The 26,004-nt window shown below is 48.3% G+C and overlaps 1 protein-coding gene across 1 annotated transcript; it reads right to left on the bottom strand.

The window, feature by feature from the left end:
- Positions 1-200: 200 nt before the first annotated feature.
- On the bottom strand, positions 201-26,004 carry GPBAR1 (G protein-coupled bile acid receptor 1). Its single transcript, XM_077273206.1, has 2 exons — positions 25,941-26,004; positions 201-4,390 (listed from the first exon to the last, which is right to left on the bottom strand). The coding sequence occupies exon 2, from the start codon at positions 4,281-4,283 to the stop codon at positions 3,279-3,281; it is 1,005 nt and encodes a 334-aa protein (XP_077129321.1). The 5' UTR covers positions 4,284-4,390; positions 25,941-26,004; the 3' UTR covers positions 201-3,278.

The raw sequence follows: 26,004 nt of genomic DNA, 5'->3' as shown, positions 1-26,004 counted from the left end.
GGACACGTGTGTAACAGAAACTTCACCTTTCCTTTTTGCCCAGTCTCCTCCTTGATCATACAGGGGACGACATGGAGCAGAGGAGAACGTTCCTCCCAGGTAAAGGACAGTATTACCTCCAAGATCTAGCCTAAATGTTCGCCTACCTACATAGACAGGAAACTGATAATAAAGAAGCAAAACTAAAAACATTGTTAAAGCTGTACCCCTTCATTTATTAGAAATTAGGATTTTCCTACAATCAGTTTCTAAGAACATTTTTAGAACAATTATAATCTCACAAAGAAACAAAACTAAAAATTCTAAACAATGTAACAAAACAGAAAGTTCAGAGACAATGCAATGGTTCTTATTTAATTGAAGCAACAAGATTTGCAGGTCCCTGGTCTAGTGGTCACATTGGTGGTCCACGGAGCTCTTCCTGCGACGATTACATCGTTCCGAGCCTGATAACCGGGAGAGGCGCCGGGAGGCCAGCAGAACGGTGGAGGAGCGCAGGGCTCTGGTCCAGCGGCCACAGATCACTGACGAAAGCGCTGGACCCGGATTTTACTCATCTTTATATCAACTTTAGGTCTAATGGAAATCCAAAAAAAGAAAATGGGGAACAATGACATCAAACTTATGTCTCAGGTAGTGGTTGAAAACCTCAGACTTTGTAGTTGTTGTGAAACTACATCTCTCAACATGAACTAAAACCAATGCTGGGAGTTGTAGTTTCTCTACAGCCAGAGATCCACAGGTTGCAGATCTTTCAGAGAACATCAACAATGTATCTATTACTTTGAGAATGTATCAGTCTATGACATCGAGAATAAGTCTATGACATCACAACTTCCTGAGTGACACAATACAATGGAGGAGAAGGACTGCGCTTCCAGAAAGTTCAGCTTATCCTGCGCTGTTTGCAGACCTTGTAAGGCTAAGTTCACACTAGCGTTGTGCGCCGCTGCGTCGGCGACGCAACGCACAACGCACGCAAAAACGCGGCAAAACGCACGCAAAAACGCTGCGTTTTGCGACGCATGCGTCGGTTTTTGCCGAAAATCGGACGCAAGAAAAATGCAACTTGCTGCGTTTTCTTGGTCCGACGCTTGCGGCAAAAAAGACGCATGTGTCGCACAACGCAACACAAAAAAACGCATGCGTCCCCCATGTTAAGTATAGGGGCGCATGACGCATGCGTCGCCGCTGCGTCGCCGACGCAAACCCGACGCAAATTAGCTTAACGCTAATGTGAACGTAGCCTAAATGATAGAACGCGGCTGCACGAATAGCGGATGCTGAATCTCCGCACGTTCTGTTATAATCTACCGCAGTGATCAAGGAAGGAAAACTTCTCAGAAAGCCTTGAACAAGACAATGCAGCACGGGGAAGTCGTCTACAAGGAGCCGGCATTGTCTGGACTTCATACAGGCACTAGATGCAATGATATGACTAAAGAACAATTCTAGGCGAGCTGTCCCTTTAAATGAGTAGTCTGGTTTTGGAAATCAGGTCCCCCTGCTGATACGGACTCCAATCCCAGTCCTCAGCACAGAGCCTCCTCCAGCATGGACCTCCTCACTGGAGGACTACAGATTGGGTCGGTGGGAATGTTCTTTATGGTCACAACAACCCTGATCCTCCCTGCAACATTTATTATGACACTAGAAATAGGCCCGATGCTATTGCATCTATGTGTATCCTTAGTGGTGCTAACAGGAGCAGCGGTATTCAAATCTGGCACCAATACCGCTAGCAGCTGATTGGTCGCCCGCCTTGGCGGGGCATTTGAATCCCTGGCTGAGCCAATGAGCGGTGCTGCACGGGACTTGAATCCCCGCCAAACCTCAGCCGGCGGGCGGCTCATTCAATGAGCGGCTTTGGCGGCTGATCTCGGAATACCCATAACTCGGGGGTTCCAATATGGTGGTCGGCGTAGTTCCGATGTTGGCGCCGCTCATCTCCCGGCTGTGTCGCCGCTGACCTCCCTGCACCGCTGATCTCCCGATGGAATATCGGTGCCATTTTTGTTACTTGTGGAGGTGCAGTTTGTGGCCTTCCGGCCGCGGTGGATTGTGGGATAGCGACACAATCGCCAGAAGCTGTGACAGAGGCAATTGGCAATTATACATTAGATGCCGGCCATTAATAACAAGTAAAGTGAATGAGCCGGATCGGCAAGTATACGAAGCACTGTCTCTTGTTATTGATGTCATCATAAGGTAACTCCATTTAAAGGCACCCTATCACTATCATGGGCCTTTCGTAATAAAGGCATCAGTATTATGCCCTAATTAAGCTTTATTATGCTTTATTATTGGGTAAAATGACACCCTCTAAAAAGCTCCCTGAAATAGTTAATCAAGTTAGAAAAAACCCGCTTCCTTTTGCTGTGGAAGATCTGTGTCATAGCACAGTGATCACATGAACTCTCGACCAATCAGTAGCAGTTAAAAGCCTCATGTGATACATCATGTGACTGCATAGAACTAGGAAGTGCTTTTTCTTTAGCCCCTGGTTTGTCAATTTGGGGGGCTATTTGCATGAAACAATCATACTATCTCTTGTAGTTCTATCGGGGGATCATATTGGGGTGCTTACTTAAAGATGTTGGTCATAATGAAAAAGTCCCTTTACATAAGCAGATTGATCCCGTGTTGAAGGTGGATACTGTAGACATTTCCAGTAACAGTTTTAACTTAGTTACTTTTTGATAAGATCATTTATGTGGAGTGGAGGGACTGGCTGTGAAATGGGACTCCTAAGGGTTTCCAGGAGGGGAGCACCTGCCCCCGAGGCCTGAGGATGCCCCAAGGCCCCTCTGCCATATAAGACAGCAGCATTATAAATGGTATTTAGTAGGTAGGGGCTCCTTCACAGATTGTGCATTAGACCTCGGGGACTGTAATTTACACTATTACCTGCAGCTCATTTCACTTGCACGGGGCCGGTCTGCAGTGCCGGGCACAGAGGCCCCTATGGTCACGCCATTGTACCTGGGTGGGTGTATAAAGGGCTGTGGTGCCCCATGGAGGCCACTGGCTGGTAGGGGATGAGCCATCACTGATTACGCAATGATAATCCATTTTTTCACAGTAAACCAATTAATGGTGCTGTGTTGGGTATATTGGGTAATGTGCCAGCGCCGAAAGAGCTCAGAAACCAGTGAATAACTCCTATAATTTGCATTACAATAACTTAATATTGGGGGTAATGGACAAGTGGAATTGAATAGCGCCCCCCGTGGAGCCTGAACGTCTGGCACCAGACCCGTCACTATGGCGTCACGTCATCATTTAGCAGCAGTTAATTCATCTTCCAGAGTCTCCTCCCTGCTCTTCATATCATGGTGGTGACTTGTTGGGTTCCCCCTGGGTTTGCAGCAGGACTGGCAGTATTTTTTGCACAGGTTCCTCCACAGTTCGGTGTATTGCTGGTGGCTTAATCCTAAAATAACAGGGATGACGGCAGCGCTGCCGCTTCCTACGCACGTGAGCGTCAGGACAATCCATAAACTGATCTCATAATTCTCTATGACCAGCACCGAGACCTGGAGAAGAGCGATGTAAGGAACCCAACAGATGAGGAAAGTCAAGGAGAAGATGGCGATACATTTGGCGTATCGCAAGTCCATCTGGCGCTCCATCTCTGTCACCACCTCCCGCTGCACTGATCGGTGCAGCTTCTTGATTTCCCTGAGTTGCCTTCTGGCCACTGAAAGGAGCTTGATGGTGATGAAGCTCATGGCCAAGATGGCCGGGATGACCACCCCGTACGTCTCCAGGTATATATAGGCATTTGGGAACACCTGTTTATAGGAACAAGTGTCGTTACTTTTCCAATTATTCCAGCCCAATAATGGAAGGCAGGAGAACACCAAAGGAAACGTCCACACCAAGAACAGGGAGAGGGGGACACAACGGTGCACCCAAAGGTCCCGGTAGTGCAAAGGATAAATGATGCACAAGTACTTCTCGTAGTGCACCATCAACAAGTTAGCCAAGAATGAAAGGAAGAAGAAATTGGGGGACGTGTAGGTGAGAAAACAGCCGTAATACCCCAGGTCCTTGTTGAATTTCATCCGAGGGATACAAGGCAGGAGAACGCCGGTGAAGAAGTCGGCAAACAGCAGGCTGAGGAAGAAGTAATTGGCCGTGTTGTGCAACTTCTTGTTGAAGACAATTCCAATGATGATGAAAAGGTTGGAGAGGATGATGAAGGCCGAGAGGGGGCTGGACAGCAGGATGATGAGCTTCTCCTGGTCTCTGTGATCGGACAGATTCTGAGACACGTCCATCCCTCATACAGTCAGCGCCTAGAACGAGCCCTTAGCCGAAGGTCGGAGAACATTCTCCCGATGGGGCAAGTAGGAGATGACAGCAATGGAGATTTCCAATGGAGGCGCTGAAAGGAAGGAGACAAATAGTAAGGACATGTAATGGTGGATACTGGAAGAATAATATTCCGATTTAGATCAGATATACATTTATATATTTATATAACCTGTGTGCATTGTGTAGATACATATGAGTGTAATATCATGGATGACCCCATGATTTCTCGTTACGCCCCCTCTTTCTAGTCTACAGATCTCTGCAGTAAATAATCCATCATTTTCCAGCCATTATACTTGTAACGATTGGTGATCGCCGCCTGTGGTCATATAGGCTGGGGATAAAAATCAGTTTCTCTTCACTGAGTTTACGAGTTTTCCCCTGGTCACAAATGACTTTCCTAGAAAATTATAGCAACCGCTCGCTTTATGGTCAGGGATGAGTTCAGAGCCATAAAAAAATAACCAAACTCTCCCTTCTTTATGGGGGCGTTGGAAGCGAAATGCATAAACATCCGTGCAGGGAATGGACTTTTTATAGCTGCTGCTAGTGAAGAAGAGCTCGGGTGTAATCAGCAAATAGCAAGCGGAAACAGCAATGAAGGAGCGTGGTCAGCCAGGTGTGCACGCAGGTAGAGGGAATGGAGGAGTGTGGTCAGCCAGGTGTACACGCAGGTAGAGGGAATGAAGGAGCGTGGTCAGCCAGGTGTACACGCAGGTAGAGGGAATGAAGGAGCGCGGTCAGCCAGGTGTGCACGCAGGTAGAGGGAATGGAGGAGCGTGGTCAGCCAGGTGTGCACGCAGGTAGAGGGAATGGAGGAGCGTGGTCATCCAGGTATGCACGCAGGTAGAGGGAATGGAGGAGCGTGGTCAGCCAGTTGTGCACGCAGGTATAGAGGGAATGAAGGAGCGTGGTCAGCCAGGTGTGCACGCAGGTAGAGGCAATGAAGAAGCGTGGTCAGCCAGGTGTGCACGCAGGTAGAGGGAATGAAGGAGCGTGGTCAGCCAGGTGTGCACGCAGGTAGAGGCAATGAAGGAGCGTGGTCAGCCAGGTGTGCACACAGGTAGAGGCAATGGAGGAGCGTGGTCAGCCAGGTGTGCAGGCAGGTAGAGGGAATGGAGGAGCGTGGTCAGCCAGGTGTGCACACAGGTAGAGGCAATGAAGGAGCGTGGTCAGCCAGGTGTGCACGCAGGTAGAGGGAATGGAGGAGCACGGTCAGCCAGGTGTGCACACAGGTAGAAGCAATGAAGGAGCACGTCAGCCAGGTGTGCACGCAGGTAGAGGGAATGAAGGAGCGCGGTCAGCCAGGTGTGCACACAGGTAGAAGCAATGAAGGAGCACGTCAGCCAGGTGTGCATGCAGGTATAGAGGCAATGAAGGAGCGCGGTCAGCCAGGTGTGCACGCAGGTATAGAGGCAATGAAGGAGCATGGTCAGCCAGGTGTACACGCAGGTAAAGGCAATGAAGGAGCGCAGTCAGCCAGGTGTGCACGCAGGTAGAAGCAATGAAGGAGTGCGGTCAGCCAGGTGTGCACGCAGGTAGAGGCAATGAAGGAGCACGGTCAGCCAGGTGTGCACGCAGGTAGAAGCAATGAAGGAGCGCGGTCAGCCAGGTGTGCACACAGGTAGAGGGAATGAAGGAGCGTGGTCACCCAGGTGTGCACGCAGGTAGAGGCAATGAAGGAGCGCAGTCAGCCAGGTGTGCCCGCAGGTATAGAGGCAATGAAGGAGCGTGGTCAGCCAGGTGTGCATGCAGGTAGAGGGAATGAAGGGGCACGGTCAGCCAGGTGTGCACGCAGGTATAGAGGCAATGAAGGAGCACGGTCAGCCAGGTGTGCACGCAGGTATAGAGGCAATGAAGGAGCGCGGTCAGCCAAGTGTGCACACAGGTAGAAGCAGTGAAGGAGCGCAGTCAGCCAGGTGTGCACGCAGGTATAGAGGCAATGAAGGAGCGCGGTCAGCCAGGTGTGCATGCAGGTAGAGGGAATGAAGGAGCGCGGTCATCCAGGTGTGCACGCCGGTAGAGGCAATGGAGGAGCGTGGTCAGCCAGGTGTGCACGCAGGTAGAGGGAATGGAGGAGTGTGGTCAGCCAGGTGTACACGCAGGTAGAGGGAATGAAGGAGCGTGGTCAGCCAGGTGTACACGCAGGTAGAGGGAATGAAGGAGCGCGGTCAGCCAGGTGTGCACGCAGGTAGAGGGAATGGAGGAGCGTGGTCAGCCAGGTGTGCACGCAGGTAGAGGGAATGGAGGAGCGTGGTCATCCAGGTATGCACGCAGGTAGAGGGAATGGAGGAGCGTGGTCAGCCAGTTGTGCACGCAGGTATAGAGGGAATGAAGGAGCGTGGTCAGCCAGGTGTGCACGCAGGTAGAGGCAATGAAGAAGCGTGGTCAGCCAGGTGTGCACGCAGGTAGAGGGAATGAAGGAGCGTGGTCAGCCAGGTGTGCACGCAGGTAGAGGCAATGAAGGAGCGTGGTCAGCCAGGTGTGCACACAGGTAGAGGCAATGGAGGAGCGTGGTCAGCCAGGTGTGCAGGCAGGTAGAGGGAATGGAGGAGCGTGGTCAGCCAGGTGTGCACACAGGTAGAGGCAATGAAGGAGCGTGGTCAGCCAGGTGTGCACGCAGGTAGAGGGAATGGAGGAGCACGGTCAGCCAGGTGTGCACACAGGTAGAAGCAATGAAGGAGCACGTCAGCCAGGTGTGCACGCAGGTAGAGGGAATGAAGGAGCGCGGTCAGCCAGGTGTGCACACAGGTAGAAGCAATGAAGGAGCACGTCAGCCAGGTGTGCATGCAGGTATAGAGGCAATGAAGGAGCGCGGTCAGCCAGGTGTGCACGCAGGTATAGAGGCAATGAAGGAGCATGGTCAGCCAGGTGTACACGCAGGTAAAGGCAATGAAGGAGCGCAGTCAGCCAGGTGTGCACGCAGGTAGAAGCAATGAAGGAGTGCGGTCAGCCAGGTGTGCACGCAGGTAGAGGCAATGAAGGAGCACGGTCAGCCAGGTGTGCACGCAGGTAGAAGCAATGAAGGAGCGCGGTCAGCCAGGTGTGCACACAGGTAGAGGGAATGAAGGAGCGTGGTCACCCAGGTGTGCACGCAGGTAGAGGCAATGAAGGAGCGCAGTCAGCCAGGTGTGCCCGCAGGTATAGAGGCAATGAAGGAGCGTGGTCAGCCAGGTGTGCATGCAGGTAGAGGGAATGAAGGGGCACGGTCAGCCAGGTGTGCACGCAGGTATAGAGGCAATGAAGGAGCACGGTCAGCCAGGTGTGCACGCAGGTATAGAGGCAATGAAGGAGCGCGGTCAGCCAAGTGTGCACACAGGTAGAAGCAGTGAAGGAGCGCAGTCAGCCAGGTGTGCACGCAGGTATAGAGGCAATGAAGGAGCGCGGTCAGCCAGGTGTGCATGCAGGTAGAGGGAATGAAGGAGCGCGGTCATCCAGGTGTGCACGCCGGTAGAGGCAATGGAGGAGCGTGGTCAGCCAGGTGTGCACGCAGGTAGAAGCAATGAAGGAGCGCGGTCAGCCAGGTGTGCACGCAGGTAGAGACAATGAAGGAGCACAGTCAGCCAGGTGTGCACGCAGGTAGAGGCAATGAAGGAGCATGGTCAGCCAGGTGTGCACGCAGGTAGAGGGAATGGAGGAGCGCGGTCAGCCAGGTGTGCACGCAGGTAGAAGCAATGAAGGAGCGTGGTCAGCCAGGTGTGCACACAGGTAGAGGGAATGAAGGAGCGCGGTCAGCCAGGTGTGCACACAGGTAGAGGCAATGAAGGAGCACGGTCAGCCAGGTGTGCACGCAGGTATAGAGGCAATGAAGGAGCGCGGTCAGCCATGTGTGCACGCAGGTAGAGGCAATGAAGGAGCATGGTCAGCCAGGTGTGCACGCAGGTAGAAGCAATGAAGGAGCATGGTCAGCCAGGTGTGCACGCAGGTAGAGGGAATGGAGAAGCGTGGTCAGCCAGGTGTGCACGCAGGTAGAGGGAATGAAGGAGCGCGGTCAGCCAGGTGTGCACGCTGGTAGAAGCAATGAAGGAGCGCGGTCAGCCAGGTGTGCACGCCGGTAGAAGCAATGAAGGAGCGCGGTCAGCCAGGTGTGCACGCCGGTAGAAGCAATGAAGGAGCGCAGTCAGCCAGGTGTGCACGCAGGTAGAAGCAATGAAGGAGCGCGGTCAGCCAGGTGTGCACGCAGGTAGAGACAATGAAGGAGCATGATCAGCTAGGTGTGCACGCAGGTAGAGGGAATGAAGGAGCGCGGTCAGCCAGGTGTGCATGCAGGTAGAGGGAATGAAGGAGAGTGGTCAGCCAGGTGTGCACGCAGGTATAGAGGCAATGAAGGAGCGCGGTCAGCCAGGTGTGCATGCCGGTAGAGGCAATGGAGGAGCGCGGTCAGCCAGGTGTGCACGCAGGTAGAGGCAATGAAGGAGCGCGGTCAGCCAGGTGTGCATGCCGGTAGAGGCAATGGAGGAGCGCGGTCAGCCAGGTGTGCACGCAGGTAGAGGCAATGAAGGAGCATGGTCAGCCAGGTGTGTACGCAGGTAGAGGCAATGAAGGAGCATGGTCAGCCAGGTGTGTACGCAGGTAGAAGCAATGAAGGAGCATGGTCAGCCAGGTGTGCACGCAGGTATAGAGGCAATGAAGGAGCGTGGTCAACCAGGTGTGGACGCCGGTAGAGGCAATGAAGGAGCATGGTCAGCCAGGTGTGCACGCAGGTAGAGGCAATGAAGGAGCATGGTCAGCCAGGTGTGTACGCAGGTAGAAGCAATGAAGGAGCATGGTCAGCCAGGTGTGCACGCAGGTATAGAGGCAATGAAGGAGCGTGGTCAACCAGGTGTGGACGCCGGTAGAGGCAATAGAGGAGCGCAGTCAGCCAGGTGTGCACGCAGGTAGAGAGGCAATGAAGGAGCGTGGTCAGCCAGGTGTGCACGCAGGTAGAGAGGCAATGAAGGAGCGTGGTCAGCCAGGTGTGCACGCCGGTAGAAGCAATGAAGGAGCGCGGTCAGCCAGGTGTGCACGCAGGTAGAGAGGCAATGAAGGAGCATGGTCAGCCAGGTGTGCACGCCGGTAGAAGCAATGAAGGAGCACGGTCAGCCAGGTGTGCACGCAGGTAGAAGCAATGAAGGAGCGCGGTCAGCCAGGTGTGCACGCAGGTAGAGACAATGAAGGAGCGCGGTCAGCCAGGTGTGCACGCAGGTAGAGAGGCAATGAAGGAGCGTGGTCAGCCAGGTGTGCACGCCGGTAGAAGCAATGAAGGAGCACGGTCAGCCAGGTGTGCACGCAGGTAGAAGCAATGAAGGAGCGCGGTCAGCCAGGTGTGCACGCAGGTAGAGACAATGAAGGAGCGCGGTCAGCCAGGTGTGCACGCAGGTAGAGGGAATGGAGGAGCGTGGTCAGTGTTATGATCCTGGTGGTAGGATCTCAAACTGACCTGACACATATGCCCTGAATATATAGGACAAGTTCTGGGGATGTGGAAGCTATACTGACCGCAATCCTGATCCTATCCAAACACACTAAAGGCAGCTGTGGAGCGTTACCTGAAAACCTAGACGCCTCGTCACAGCCTGAGAAACTGACTACCCCTAGAGAGAAAGCAAAGACCTCACTTGCCTCAGAGAAATATCCCCAAAGTTTTAGATAGCCCCCCACAAATAATAACGGTGAGTTAAGGGGAAAACACAAACGTAGAGATGAAACAGGTTTAGCAAATGAGGCGCGCTAATACTAGATAGGCAGAAAATAGATAGGAGTCTGTGCGGTCAGTACAAAAACTATCAAAAGCAAACCACGCAGAGAATACAAGAACCCCCACACCGACTCACGATGTGAGGGGCGCACTCTGCACCCCAGAACTAACCAGCAAGCAAAAAATCACATAAAAGCAAGCTGGGCTGAACTCAAAATATAATAAGAAACGTTTTCAAGGAAATAATGAGAAACTGAACAAGCAAACTTAGCTTCTCATAGCAGGAGACTGGTCACAAGGAATATTCAGGAGAGCACAGGATCAGGACCGAATACACCGACAACAGGCGACAAGTAAAGGTCCAGGTGAGTTAAATAGGCCCAGCCTAGCAGAAGATGAAACAGCTGAGCCCAGCCAAGACCAGCCATATCGCTAAAGGCCACCAGAGGGAGCCCAAGAACAAACTCACACAGTACCACTCTTGACCACAGGAGGGAGCCCGAGAACGGAATTCACAACAGTACCCCCCCCCCCTTGAGGAGGGGTCACCGAACCCTCACCAGAGCTCCCAGGCCGATCAGGACGAGCCAAATGAAAGGCACGAACCAAATCGGCCGCATGGACATCGGAGGCGACAACCCAGGAATTATCCTCCTGACCATAACCCTTCCATTTCACTAAGTACTGAAGTCTCCGTCTCAAAATACGAGAATCCAAGATCTTCTCCACCACATATTCCAACTCCCCCTCGACCAAGACCGGAGCAGGAGGATCAACAGAAGGGACCACAGGCACCACATATCTCCGCAACAATGACCTATGGAACACATTATGAATGGCAAACGATGTTGGGAGGTCCAAACGAAAAGACACAGGGTTGAGGATTTCCAAAATCTTATAAGGACCAATGAAACAAGGCTTGAACTTAGAAGAGGAAACCTTCATCGGGACATAACGAGAAGACAACCATACCAAATCCCCCACACGAAGTCGGGGACCCACACAGCGACGGCGGTTAGCAAAGCGCTGAGCCTTCTCTTGGGACAAAGTCAAATTGTCCACCACATGGTTCCAAATCTGCTGCAACCTATCCACCACAGAATCCACCCCAGGACAGTCAGAAGACTCAACCTGACCCGAGGAGAAACGAGGATGAAAACCAGAATTGCAAAAGAAAGGTGAAACCAAAGTAGCAGAACTAGCCCGATTATTGAGGGCGAACTCAGCCAATGGCAAAAAGGTCACCCAATCATCCTGGTCAGCAGAAACAAAACATCTCAAATAAGTTTCCAAGGTCTGATTAGTTCGTTCGGTTTGACCATTCGTCTGAGGATGGAAGGCTGATGAAAAAGACAATTCAATGCCCATCTTAGCACAAAAGGATCGCCAAAATCTGGACACAAACTGGGATCCTCTGTCGGACACAATGTTCTCCGGAATACCATGTAAACGAACCACATTCTGAAAAAACAGTGGCACCAAATCGGAGGAGGAAGGCAACTTAGGCAAGGGTACCAAATGGACCATTTTGGAAAAACGATCACAAACCACCCAGATGACAGACATCTTCTGAGAGACAGGAAGATCCGAAATAAAATCCATGGAAATGTGCGTCCAATGCCTCTTCGGGACAGGCAAAGGCAAAAGCAATCCACTGGCACGAGAACACGAAGGCTTGGCCCGAGCACAAATCCCACAGGACTGCACAAAGGAACGCACATCCCGCGACAAGGAAGGCCACCAAAAGGATCTCGCCACCAAATCCCTGGTACCAAAAATCCCAGGATGGCCCGCCAACACCGAAGAATGAACCTCGGAAATAACTCTACTGGTCCATCTGTCTGGGACAAACAGTCTCTCCGGTGGACAACGGTCAGGTCTATTGGCCTGAAACTCCTGCAACACCCGTCGCAGATCAGGAGAGATGGCAGACAAAATCACCCCCTCTTTGAGAACACCAGTCGGTTCAGAAACTTCCGGGGAGTCAGGTACAAAACTCCTAGAAAGGGCATCAGCTTTCATGTTTTTCGAACCGGGAAGATATGAAACCACGAAATTGAAACGAGAGAAAAACAGCGACCATCGAGCCTGTCTCGGATTCAACCGTTTGGCAGACTCGAGATAAGTCAAATTCTTGTGATCCGTCAAGACCACCACAAGATGCTTGGCTCCCTCAAGCCAATGTCGCCACTCCTCAAATGCCCACTTCATTGCCAACAACTCTCGATTACCAACATCATAATTCCGCTCGGCAGGCGAAAACTTTCTTGAAAAGAAAGCACATGGTCTCATCCCAGAGCCATCAGAGCTTCTCTGCGACAAAACAGCCCCTGCTCCAATCTCAGAAGCATCAACCTCGACCTGAAAGGGAAGAGAGACATCGGGCTGGCGCAAGACAGGAGCCGAAGAAAACCGACATTTCAACTCCTGAAAGGCCTCCACGGCCGCAGGAGACCAATTTGTCACATCAGAACCCTTCTTGGTCAAATCCGTCAAAGGCTTCACCACACTAGAAAAATTAGTGATGAAGCGACGGTAAAAATTAGCAAAACCCAAGAACTTCTGAAGACTCTTCACAGATGTAGGTTGAGTCCAGTCATGAATAGCCTGGACCTTGACTGGATCCATCTCGATAGTAGAAGGAGAAAAAATAAGACCCAAAAAGGAAACCTTCTGGACTCCGAAGAGACATTTAGAGCCCTTCACAAACAAGGCATTAGCACGCAGGACTTGAAATACCATCCTGACCTGCTTCACATGAGACTCCCAATCATCAGAAAAGACCAAAATATCATCCAGGTACACAATCATAAATCTATCCAGGTACTCTCAGAAGATGTCGTGCATGAAGGACTGAAACACAGAGGGGGCATTAGAAAGCCCAAAAGGCATCACCAAGTACTCAAAATGGCCTTCGGGCGTATTAAATGCTGTTTTCCATTCATCACCCCGCTTTATGCGCACAAGATTATACGCTCCACGAAGATCTATCTTGGTGAACCAACTGGCCCCCGTAATCCGAGCAAACAGATCGGACAACAGTGGCAAGGGATACTGAAATTTGACCGTGATGTTATTTAGAAGGCGATAATCTATACAGGGTCTCAGAGAACCATCCTTCTTGGCCACAAAAAAGAACCCAGCACCCAAAGGGGACGAGGACGGGCAAATATGTCCCTTCTCCAAGGACTCCTTTATATAACTCCGCATAGCGGCATGTTCTGGTACAGACAAATTAAAAAGTCGTCCCTTAGGGAACTTACCACCAGGAATCAGATTTATGGCACAATCACAATCCCTATGAGGAGGTAGGGCACTGGATTTGGGCTCATCAAATACATCCTGGTAGTCCGACAAAAATTCAGGGACTTCAGAAGGAGTAGAAGAAGCAATTGACACCAAAGGAGCATCGCCATGAATTCCCTGGCAACCCCAACTTGACACAGACATTGCTTTCCAATCCAGGACTGGATTATGAGCCTGCAGCCATGGCAGACCCAACACGACAACATCATGCAAATTATGTAGCACAAGAAAGCGAATCACCTCCTGATGTACAGGAGCCATGCACATGGTCACTTGAGTCCAGTACGGAGGTTTATTCTTGGCCAATGGTGTAGCATCAATTCCCTTTAGCGGAATAGGGAATTGTAAAGGCTCCAAGATAAAACCACAGCGCCTGGCAAATGACAAATCCATCAAATTCAGGGCAGCACCTGAATCCACAAAAGCCATAACTGGGTAGGATGACAGAGAGCAAATCAAAGTAACAGACAAAATGAATTTAGGTTGTACAGTACCAATGGTGACAAACTTGGCAACCCTTTTTGTGTGCTTAGAGCATGCTGAGATAACATGAGCAGAATCACCACAGTAAAAGCACAACCCATTCTGACGTCTGTGGTTTTGCCGTTCAACTCTGGTCAGAGTCCTGTCGCATTGCATAGGCTCAGGTTTCTGCTCAGAAAATACCGCCAGAGGGTGCACAGGTTTGCGCTCCCGCAAACGCCGATCAATCTGAATGGCCAAAGACATAGACTCATTCAGACCCGCAGGCGTGGGGAACCCCACCATAACATCTTTAAGGGCTTCAGAGAGACCCTTTCTGAAAATCGCCGCCAGGGGGCACTCATTCCACTGAGTGAGCACTGACCATTTCCTAAACTTCTGACAGTAAACCTCTGCTTCATCTTGACCCTGAGAGAGAGCCAGCAAAGCTTTCTCTGCTTGGTCTACCAGATTAGGTTCCTCATAAAGCAATCCAAGCGCCAGAAAAAACGCATACACATTTAGCAATGCAGGATCTCCTGGCGTCAGGGAGAATGCCCAATCTTGAGGGTCACCACGCAACAAAGAAATAACAATTTTAACTTGCTGAACAGAATCACCAGAGGAGCGAGGTCTCAGAGAAAGGAATAACTTACAATTATTCTTAAAGTTCAAAAACCTAGATCTATCTCCGGAGAACAGCTCAGGAATTGGTATTTTAGGCTCTGACATAGGACTGCGGACTACATAATCCTGAATGCCCTGTACCCTTGCAGTGAGACGATCCACACTAGAAGACAGACTCTGAATGTCCATATCTGCAACTGAATTCAGAACCACCCAGAGATTAAGGGGAGGAGAGAAGCCAAACACAGTGCAGAGGAAAAAAAAAAATGACTTCAGGATTTCTCTTCTCCCTCTTTTGCTGCATTAACACTTTCGGGCCTGCTGTACTGTTGTGGTCCGGTGGTAGGATCTCAAACTGACCTGACACATATACTCTGAATATATAGGACAAGTACTGGGGATGTGGAAGCTATACTGACCGCAATCCTGATCCTATCCAAACACACTAAAGGCAGCTGTGGAGCGTTACCTGAAAACCTAGACGCCTCGTCACAGCCTGAGAAACTGACTACCCCTAGAGAGAAAGCAAAGACCTCACTTGCCTCAGAGAAATATCCCCAAAGTTTTAGATAGCCCCCCACAAATAATAACGGTGAGTTAAGGGGAAAACACAAACGTAGAGATGAAACAGGTTTAGCAAATGAGGCCCGCTAATACTAGATAGGCAGAAAATAGATAGGTGTCTGTGCGGTCAGTACAAAAACTATCAAAAGTAAACCACGCAGAGAATACAAGAACCCCCACACCGACTCACGATGTGAGGGGCGCACTCTGCACCCCAGAACTAACCAGCAAGCAAAAAATCACATAAAAGCAAGCTGGGCTGAACTCAAAATATAATAAGAAACGTTTTCAAGGAAATAATGAGAAACTGAACAAGCAAACTTAGCTTCTCATAGCAGGAGACTGGTCACAAGGATTATTCAGGAGAGCACAGGATCAGGACCGAATACACCGACAGCAGGCGACAAGAAAAGGTCCAGGTGAGTTAAATAGGCCCAGCCTAGCAGGAGATGAAACAGCTGAGCCCAGCCAAGACCAGCCATATCGCTAAAGGCCACCAGAGGGAGCCCAAGAACAAACTCACACACTACCACTCATGACCACAGGAGGGAGCCCGAGAACGGAATTCACAACAGGTCAGACAGTTGCATGCAGGTAGAGACTATGGAGGTGCGTGGTCAGACAGGTGTGTGTAGGTAGAGACTATGGAGGTGCGTGGTCAGACAGTTGCATGCAGGTAGAGACTATGGAGGTGTGTGGTCAAAGAGGTGTGTGCAGGTAGACACTATGGAGGTGCGTGGTCAGACAGGTGTGTGCAGGTAGAGACTATGGAGGTGCGTGGTCAGACAGGTGTGTGTAGGTAGAGAGTATGGTGATGTGTGGTCAGAGATCTGTGTGCAAGTAGAGACTATGGAGGTGCATGATCAGACAGGTGTGTGTAGGTAGAGACTATGGACGTGTGTGGTGAGACAGTTGTGTGCAGGTAGAGACTATGGAGGTGCATGGTCAGACAGGTGTGTAGGTAGAGACTATGGAGGTGTGTGGTCAGACAGGTGTGAGCCCACTCTGTGTAGGGCAGGTCCATTAATAGATATATACTGAGCACGCTCTGTGCAGGGAAGCCGCTAATAGATATATACTGAACCTGCTCTGTGCAGGGCAGGTCTGTTAGTAGGTATATACTGAGCCCAATCTGTGCAGGGCAGGTCTGTTAGTAGATATATACTGCGACCGCTCTGTGCAGGGCAGGTCCGTTAGAAGATATATACTAAGCCCGCTCTGTGTAGGGCAGGTCCATTAGTAGATATACATTGAGCACGCTCTGTGTAGGGCAGGTCTGTTAGTAGATATATACAGAGCCCGCTCTGTGTAGGGCAGGTCCATTAGTAGATATACACTGAGCCCGCTCTGTGCAGGGCAGGTTTATTAGTAGATATATACCGAGCCCGCTCTGTGCAGGGCAGGTCCATTAGTAGATATATACTGAGCTCGCTCTGTGCAGGGCAGGTCCTTTAGTAGATATACACTGAGCCCGCTCTGTGCAGGGCAGGTCCATTAGTAGATTTACGTAGCTCGCTCTATGCAGGGCAGGTCCTTTAGTAGATATATAGTGAGCCGGCTCTGTGCAGGGCAGGTCCTTTAGTAGATATACACTGAGCCCGCTCTGTGCAGGGCAGGTCCATTAGTAGATATATACGTAGCTCGCTCTGTGCAGGGCAGGTCCTTTAGTAGATATAAACTGAGCCCGCTCTGTGTAGGGCAGGTCTGTTAGTAGATATATACTGAGCCCAATCTGTGCAGGGCAGGTCTATTAGTAGATATATACTCAGCACACTCTATGCAGGGCAAGTCTGTTAGTATATATACACTGAGCCCGCTCTGTGTAGGGCAGGTCCATTAGTAGATATATACTGAGCTCGCTCTGTGCAGGGCAGGTCCATTAGTAGATATATACGTAGCTCGTTCTGTGCAGGGCAGGTCCTTTAGTAGATATACACTGAGCCCGCTCTGTGCAGGGCAGGTCCATTAGTAGATATATACGTAGCTCGCTCTGAGCAGGGCAGGTCCTTTATTAGATATACACTGAGCCCGCTCTGTGCAGGACAGGTCCATTATTAGATATATACGTAGCTCGCTCTGTGCAGGGCAGGTCCTTTAGTAGAAATATACTGAGCCCGCTCTGTGCAGGGCAGGTCCTTTAGTAGATATATACGTAGCTCGCTCTGTGCAGGGCAGGTCCTTTAGTAGATATATACGTAGCTCGCTCTGTGCAGGGCAGGTCCTTTATTAGATATACACTGAGCCCGCTCTGTGCAGGGCAGGTCCATTATTAGATATATACGTAGCTCGCTCTGTGCAGGGCAGGTCCTTTAGTAGATATATACTGAGCTCGCTCTGTCCAGGGCAGGTCCTTTATTAGATATACACTGAGCCCGCTCTGTGCAGGGCAGGTCCATTAGTAGATATATACGTAGCTCGCTCTGTGCAGGGCAGGTCCTTTAGTAGATATATACTGAGCCGGCTCCATCCGCTCGCTCTGACCGCTGCTGTTAAACTGCACAAATGCTGTTCAGTCTCTGACAGCAGATTTAAAAGTGGAATGATACTGATGGGATGTTCAGTCAGACGTCTGTCGCTGCACCCCAGGATGCTATCATGTGCTGCCAGTGGGCTGCTATGGAGTTGGGGGGTCAGCTAAAAGACTTGGTTTAATCCAAGACTACTTATTAAAAAAAAATACAAATGATGAAGCAATTGCAGCTTCAAAACCCCAAGGGAGAGTGAAAAATAAAATAAAAAAAGGTTTTTAAACTATTAAAAAATAAAAAAAAGTATAAAAGTATAAATCCCATTATATTCAATATATTCTTTGTTAAAAAATCAAGAGAATAAAAAAAAATAAAAAAGGGAAGTTGGTATAACCGAGTCTGTAAGAGTTCGACCTAACAAAATATAAAATTATTTAACACATAAAATATTAACGCCGTAGAGAAAAAAAAGGATTGTCACTATCTGACCGCTGCACCTCCCCCAAATACAATGATTTCATTGCTTTATATTGTATGTTCCCCTATTTGCATCAATAAACTACAGCTCCGCGCAGAAAGAAACAATCCCTCATACAATTGTGTCCGTCAGTGGAGCAATAAGAAACCTTACAGAAAATGCTGCCGCAGACTAAGCACTTGTTCTTACAAATTTCTGAACTTTTTTAAATAATTAAGTTAATTATTTTATTATCTTTAACGTTGTTAGTTTTGACTGTTCTGTTTGCACTAAACTGTAAAGCGCTGCGGAATATGTTGGCGCTATATAAATAAAGATTATTATTATTATTATTAATATTAAATGAGTAATAAAACCTGCACAAAACCCCAAAATCAATGGCAAAAGTGCAGAGGTTTATTTTTCACCATTTCGCTGCACTTGGAGGGTTTTTATCCCAATTTTCAGTACATTTTATCAAAAACTACAACTTGTCCAGCAAAGAACGATCCCTCATCCGGCGATGTGGACAGAAAAATAAATAGTTTAAAAAAAAAACCTCAAACACAAAAATGAAAATTGGTTGCAACCTTAGGGGTAATAACCTATGAACCCTTTATTTAGGCAATTGCCCAAATAGTAATTCCACAACATGTCTGTACGGAAGGTTTTCTCGATGGCAGAACCAGGGAGCGCAGCTCTGCAGATACTGCAGCTTCTATTCTTCAGAGTTATTATCGTCTGCTCCAACCAAACAATACTGAGAAATCCCCAGCACTTACCCGGCTCAGAGGCGGAATATTCCTTCATGGTAAAGGTGCGATCCATACAGCGTCCCGCCAGCGTCTCACAGGCGTGGGTACGAGAGGTGCCAGGACGCTCCACCGTCAGAAGATTTATGATTGTCATCTGCCGCCAGCGCTGTGGACTTTATCACTTCTCTACATTATCATCATCACATCTCACTCACTGACACTTATTGTGGAATTGCTATTTATGCGATTTCCTGACATCGCAGTAAAGGTTTGTGACAATCTCAATATCCCCGGGGGCGAAACTGTAGGAGGAGCGGAGGCCGAGGCCTCACCCCGATCCCGGAGCCTCGACGGTCGCTCCACCCACTAGGAGACAAACACAGAAGCAGCAAAATGGGAGAAACTAAATGTGTGTCAGTCACAAAAGTACATGACACCGAGCAGGAGACGGGCCCCTGGCGCAGACTTCACACTGGGGCCCAGGAGCTCCTGAAAATACACAGAAAATGGGTAATTCCTCTGCTAATCAGGGGCCCGACCACCAGACTAACGGCGGCACGGCAGATCGGGGGCCCAATAATGGATGGAACATCTCAGCACTAACAAAACGTACAGTTAGTGATCACTATAGTCTGACATCACTGTGTGCATTACCCCTGTACTACCCCTGTACTGTGACATCACTGTGTGTATTATCCCTGTACTGTGACATCACTGTGTGCATTACCCCTGTACTGTGACATCGCTGTGTGTATTATTCCTGTACTGTGACATCACTGTGTGCATTACCCCTGTACTGTGACATCACTGTGTGCATTACCCCTGTACTGTGACATCACTGTGTGTATTATCTATGTACTGTGACATCACTGTGTGTATTATCCCTGTACTGTGACATCACTGTGTGTATTACCCCTGTACTGTGACATCACTGTGTGTATTATCCCTGTACCGTGATATCACTGTATGTATTATCTCTGTACTGTGACATCACTGTGTGTATTATCCCTGTACTGTGACATCACTGTGTGTATTACCCCTGTACTGTGACATCACTGTGTGTATTATCCCTGTACCGTGACATCACTGTGTGTATTATCCCTGTACTGTGACATCACTGTGTGTATTATCCCTGTACTGTGACATCACTGTGTGTATTATCCCTGTACTGTGACATCACTGTGTGTATTACCCCTGTACTGTGACATCGCTGTGTGTATTATCCCTGTACTGTGATATCACTGTATGTATTATCTCTGTACTGTGACATCACTGTGTGTATTATCCCTGTACTGTGACATCACTGTGTGTATTACCCCTGTACTGTGACATCACTGTGTGTATTATCCCTGTACCGTGACATCACTGTGTGTATTATCCCTGTACTGTGACATCACTGTGTGTATTATCCCTGTACTGTGACATCACTGTGTGTATTATCCCTGTACTGTGACATCACTGTGTGTATTACCCCTGTACTGTGACATCACTGTGTGTATTATCCCTGTACTGTGACATCACTGTGTGTATTACCCCTGTACTGTGACATCACTGTGTGTATTACCCCTGTACTGTGACATCACTGTGTGTATTATCCCTGTACTGTGACATCACTGTGTGTATTACCCCTGTACTGTGACATCACTGTGTGTATTATCTCTGTACTGTGACATCGCTGTGTGTATTATCCCTGTACTGTGACATCACTGTGTGTATTACCCCTGTACTGTGACATCACTGTGTGTATTACCCCTGTACCGTGACATCACTGTGTGTATTATCCCTGTACCGTGACATCACTGTGTGTATTATCCCTGTTCTGTGACATCGCTGTGTGTATTATCCCTGTACTGTGACATCACTGTGTGTATAATACCTGTACTGTGACATCACTGTGTGTATTATCCCTGTACTGTGGCATCACTGTGTATTATCCCTGTACTGTGACATCACTGTGTGTATTATCCCTGTACTGTGACATCACTGTGTGGATTATCCCTGTACTGTGGCATCACTGTGTATTATCCCTGTACTGTGACATCACTGTGTGTATTATCCCTGTACTGTGGCATCACTGTGTATTATCCCTGTACTGTGACATCACTGTGTGTATTATCCCTGTACTGTGACATCACTGTGTGGATTATCCCTGTACTGTGGCATCACTGTGTGTATTATCCCTGTACTGTGACATCACTGTGTGTATTACCCCTGTACTGTGACATCACTGTGTGTATTATCCCTGTACCGTGACATCACTGTGTATTATCCCTGTACTGTGACATCACTGTGTGTATTATCCATGTAGTGTGACATCACTGTGTGTATTATCCCTGTACTGTGACATCACTGTGTGTATTATCCCTGTACTGTGACATCACTGTGTGTATTATCCCTGTAGTGTGACATCACTGTGTGTATTATCCCTGTACTGTGACATCACTGTGTATTATCCCTGTATTGTGACATCACTGTGTGCATTATCTCTGTACTGTGACATCGCTGTGTGTATTATCCCTGTACTGTGACATCACTGTGTATTATCCCTGTACTGTGACATCACTGTGTGTATTATCCCTGTACTGTGACATCACTGTGTGCGTTATCCCTGTACTGTGACATCACTGTGTGTATTATCTCTGTACTGTGACATCACTGTGTGTATTATCTCTGTACTGTGACATCACTGTGTGTATTATCCCTGTACTGTGACATCACTGTGTGTATTATCCCTGTAGTGTGACATCTGTTGTGATTTTGCTTTTTGCTCCCTCTAGTGGTCATTAGTGATTTGACTCTGGAGCGTCTGTCTTTTTCTATATCCTCACCTGGGCCGTTAGTTCAGGGGCGTTGCTATATAAGCTCCCTGGACCTTCAGTTCAATGCCTGGCATCGTTGAAATCAGAGCTAATCTGTTGTGCTCTTGTCCTTTGATCCGGGTTCCTGTATTTCAAGCTAAGTCTGCTTCCTTGCTTTTTGCTTTTGTTTTGTTTGGTATTTTTGTCCAGCTTGTTCCTATCTGTATCCTGACCTTTGCTGGAAGCTCTAGGGGGCTGGTGTTCTCCCCCCGGACCGTTAGACGGTTCGGGGGTTCTTGAATCTCCAGCGTGGATTTTTATAGGGTTTTTGTTGACCAGATAAGTTATCTTGCTATATTCTGCTATTAGTAAGCTGGCCTCTCTTTGCTGAACCTGGTTCATTTCTGTGTTTGTCATTTCCTCTTACTTCACCGTTATTATTTGTGGGGGGCTTGTATCTTGCTTTGGGGTCCCTTTCTCTGGAGGCAAGAGAGGTCTTTGTTTTCTTCTCCTAGGGGTAGTTAGATTCTCCGGCTGGCGCGAGTCATCTAGCGATCACCGTAGGCATGATCCCCGGCTACTTCTAGTGTTGGCGTTAGGAGTAGCTATTTGGTCAACCCAGTTACCACAGCCCTATGAGCTGGATTTTTGAATCTCGCAGACTTACACGTTCCTCTGAGACCCTGTCCACTGGGGTCATAACAGACATCACTGTGTGTATTATCCCTGTACTGTGACATCACTGTGTATTATCCCTGTATTGTGACATCACTGTGTGCATTATCTCTGTACTGTGACATCACTGTGTGCATTATCCGTGTACTGTGACATCACTGTGTGTATTATCCCTGTACTGTGACATCACTGTGTATTATCCCTGTATTGTGACATCACTGTGTGCATTATCTCTGTACTGTGACATCGCTGTGTGTATTATCCCTGTACTGTGACATCACTGTGTGCGTTATCCCTGTACTGTGACATCACTGTGTGTATTATCTCTGTACTGTGACATCACTGTGTGTATTATCTCTGTACTGTGACATCACTGTGTGCATTATCCCTGCACTGTGACATCACTGTGTGCATTATCCGTGTACTGTGACATCACTGTGTGTATTATCCCTGTACTGTGACATCACTGTGTATTGCACAGAGCAGAAGTGTCACGGGGTCAGGGGGAACAGGAACATTCTTGTATCAGGCTTGTACAGATCTAAGGCTGCATGCCCATGATCAGTAATAGTCGCGCTTTGGACGCTGCGTTCTACATTACGCACTTTGTCTGTTAGAATTCTGCAGGATTTACTGTACTGACCGTGTATCCAGGGGAAGTACAGAGGAGCCGAGCGTCTCCGCTGCAGAACTTCACATGCTGCGGTTCAGAAATCCGCACCGCAGGTCAGTGTCCACAGCGTCAAATAGAAGCACGGTGGGTGCGGGATCCATAGAAATGTCATCCACTGTCCTTGTAATGTGGAAGGCAGCGAAAATACGCTGCTATTCCTGATTGTCGGCACGCAGCCTAAGGGTATGTGTCCACGGTCAGGAAACGCTGCTTGTTTGACGCTGCGCAGAGCTGCAGCGTCAAACACGCAGCGTCCAGATGTTCCAGCATAGTGGAGGGGATTTTATGAAATCCCGTCTCCACTATGCGTGGAAACCCGCACGCGGCGGCCCTGCGACTCCGGACATGCTGCGCGTCTTTTCAGATCGCAGCATGCCCGTACACCTTGCGGGGACGCAGCGTCCCCGCAAGGCATATCACAGGGCCCTATGGGAGAGAGCGATCATCCCGGATGTGAAGAGTTAACACATCCGGCATGATCGCGTCCGAGAAAGGGGCGGGGCTTAGCGCCGAGCGGCTTCGCCGCTGCGGCGATACCGGCCCCCATCCGTACCGTGGAGACATACCCTAACACTTTTCAAAGCTGAGGGTTTGTTACAATGTTTCCAGTCTAAAAACATTCTCTGAGCCCTGAGCTCATTGGTTTATATTTTGCCTGCTTCCAGGAGCAGCATAAATAACAGGTTACCTTTATTTTGGGGTCACTGGTAGAAGACACCTGGGTAATCGCTTTGACGCCACTGTCAATGGTGACCACAGCTTTTAAGGGGTTAAACAGTCAGGATTGGAAATAGATTGTTGTCGGCCCCCACTATGGATGGTGAGGACACGGCCCCTGCCCCCTGCCGTCCCCCGGACACCCGTGTACAGAATCAGCAAAAGCCACAATATTTACAGTGTCACTCACAGAAGACAAAAGGTGCAAGAAACGATACATAGAAAAGCAATAAAACGTCTCGGAGCGTCCGATAAATATCAGGTCCTGGATGGGGACGTTTACGGTGAGGATGAATGTTGCCCCTTCCTCCTTTCATACAAATCATCTCTGTAATGTGAGACGCGTCTAATACAAAGAATAACATTCATCTACACGACTTTTACAGACCAATATTGCGGACATTTCTCTTTTTTGCGCTTTCGTTTTTTCCTTCCCTTCTTCCTAGAACCATAACTTATTTCCCCCGTCCCTATTCCCGTTTTTTCGCAGGTTGGATTGTAGATTTGTGAGCCACCATTCACTGTGCCATATAATGTACAGAAAAACAGGAAAAAATTCCAAGAGCGGTGAAATGATGAAAAATAAATCCTGATTCCACCGATGTTTTTTAATTATTTTTTTCAGTGTTTATTGGCGGTAAAAATGAACTGGATCGGTACAAGTATGGCGATGCCAAAATTGTCTACTTTTTTTAAAGTATATTTTAGTGGTAAAAAAAAATCTGAACTTGGTAAACTTTCAATATTTTACAACAGCTAGAACTTTATTTTTCTGCTTATGGAGATGTATGAGAGCCAATGTTATAAATGATACCATACTGGGGAACATATGATGGGGTTTTCGGGGCATTTTGGGGGAAGGTACTGCACCAAAAAAAAACACATTTTGTCGTTTTTATGTTTCTCCTCTTTATGATGTTTATCGTCTTAAGTGCTGTAGTAGAGACTGAAAATCAAGATCTCCTAAGAAGCACAGGTGTACCAAGATGGCGACGACAGGGGCGCTCAATAGGACCCCAGCTCCAATGGCAGCCTATGGGCCTCCCATGCTCTGATCAGATCACAGAGGACTTTATAAACTGATACATTGTATTTTGTTTCTTTTGGGTTTGTTACAAATAGGAATGTTACCATTCCTGGACAACAAGCAGAGATCTTAAAAACAATGAGAAATGTAAAAACACAGGACCCGGATTCATCAGTTCTGCCATAAAACTGCTTGAAATTCACTATATTTTTGCGCTAGAAGTAGAGAAAGAATTTTCCATCTTTTGCTGTTTTATATGCACACTCCGACAACTTTTAGGGAAGTGGTTAAGATCTCCGCCGGGAGGCGCCATGGCCGAGAAATTCATTATAAATTACGCCACAAAAGTGACACAAATGCCAACAGAAGTGTCCTCCAAGTCCGGCACACGTTTATTACATTCTGAGCATCTTACTCACCAAGACAGACATACAAAGCAGAGGGCGGCCATCTTTGTACACCTAACTGCTGGGAAGAAGTATTGCAAGTGACACAATACTAAAAAAAAGACAAAAGACAAAAAAAGTTTTAAAATAATTGAAAAAAAAGATATCTCCTTCTTGTACCTAACTGTAAACTTATTAAAAAAAAAGTTGTAAAAGATAAATGAACATATTTGGTATCAATATCCATCAGAACGTTCTGTATCCTTAACAGTAAACACCAAAAAATACCAAAAAAACAGAATTGCTGTTTTTTGATCAAGTCACCTCTTAAAAAAAAAAGCTGAAGATATAGAAAAAAAACGTGATCGCTAAAATGGTAACAAAAAGTGCAGCTTAACCTGAAGATTACAATCAGCCTCTGGATCTGTTAACTAAAAATGAAAAAAAATGTTGATTTAAAAAAATGTTTTTTTTTTCTTCAAATTCTAAGATTTTTTTTTTTTTTTCAACATATCCAGAATAATGAGAGAGGCTCAGATTAATCATGTGGGGAACATTGTGGGAACGAAACCCAAAAATAACAATAGTGGAATCGCTGCGATGTTTTCGTGAATTACTAGGACAAATTTTCTTTCCATTTTCCAATAAATTAAAAAATGGCATCAAAATCTTCATCTCATCCTGCAAAATACAAACCTCCCCCAGCCGCGGGAAAGGGTCCGGCAAAAGGATAAAAAAGGGACAAAAGTTTCCCTTCACTTTGTGTTTGGTACCAGAGATGTGAATATAGAAACTTCTCCCCTGATGGGAAGCGAAGAGCAAGAAAGCAGCGACAGCCAGATGTAGCAGAGCCGCAGTGTGATTACATAGGACTGCGGGTTTACATAGGACTGCAGGTTTACATAGAACTGCGGATTTACATAGGACTGCAGGCGAATCTTCTATCACACAGCACTGAGGAGCTCAGCTCTGCTACATCAGGCCACGTGTGACCCCGGGGGTCCGCTTATCGGTCCCGCAGCACTCACCGTCCGGCTGGAGGGGTCTGTGCTCCGGGGTCTCTGTGCTCCAGGGGTCTCTGTGCTCCGGGGG

This window comes from Ranitomeya variabilis, chromosome 7 (genome assembly GCF_051348905.1).
Source record: "Ranitomeya variabilis isolate aRanVar5 chromosome 7, aRanVar5.hap1, whole genome shotgun sequence".
Taxonomy (NCBI): Eukaryota; Metazoa; Chordata; class Amphibia; order Anura; family Dendrobatidae; genus Ranitomeya; species Ranitomeya variabilis.
This window is presented reverse-complemented; position numbering and strand designations above follow the sequence as displayed.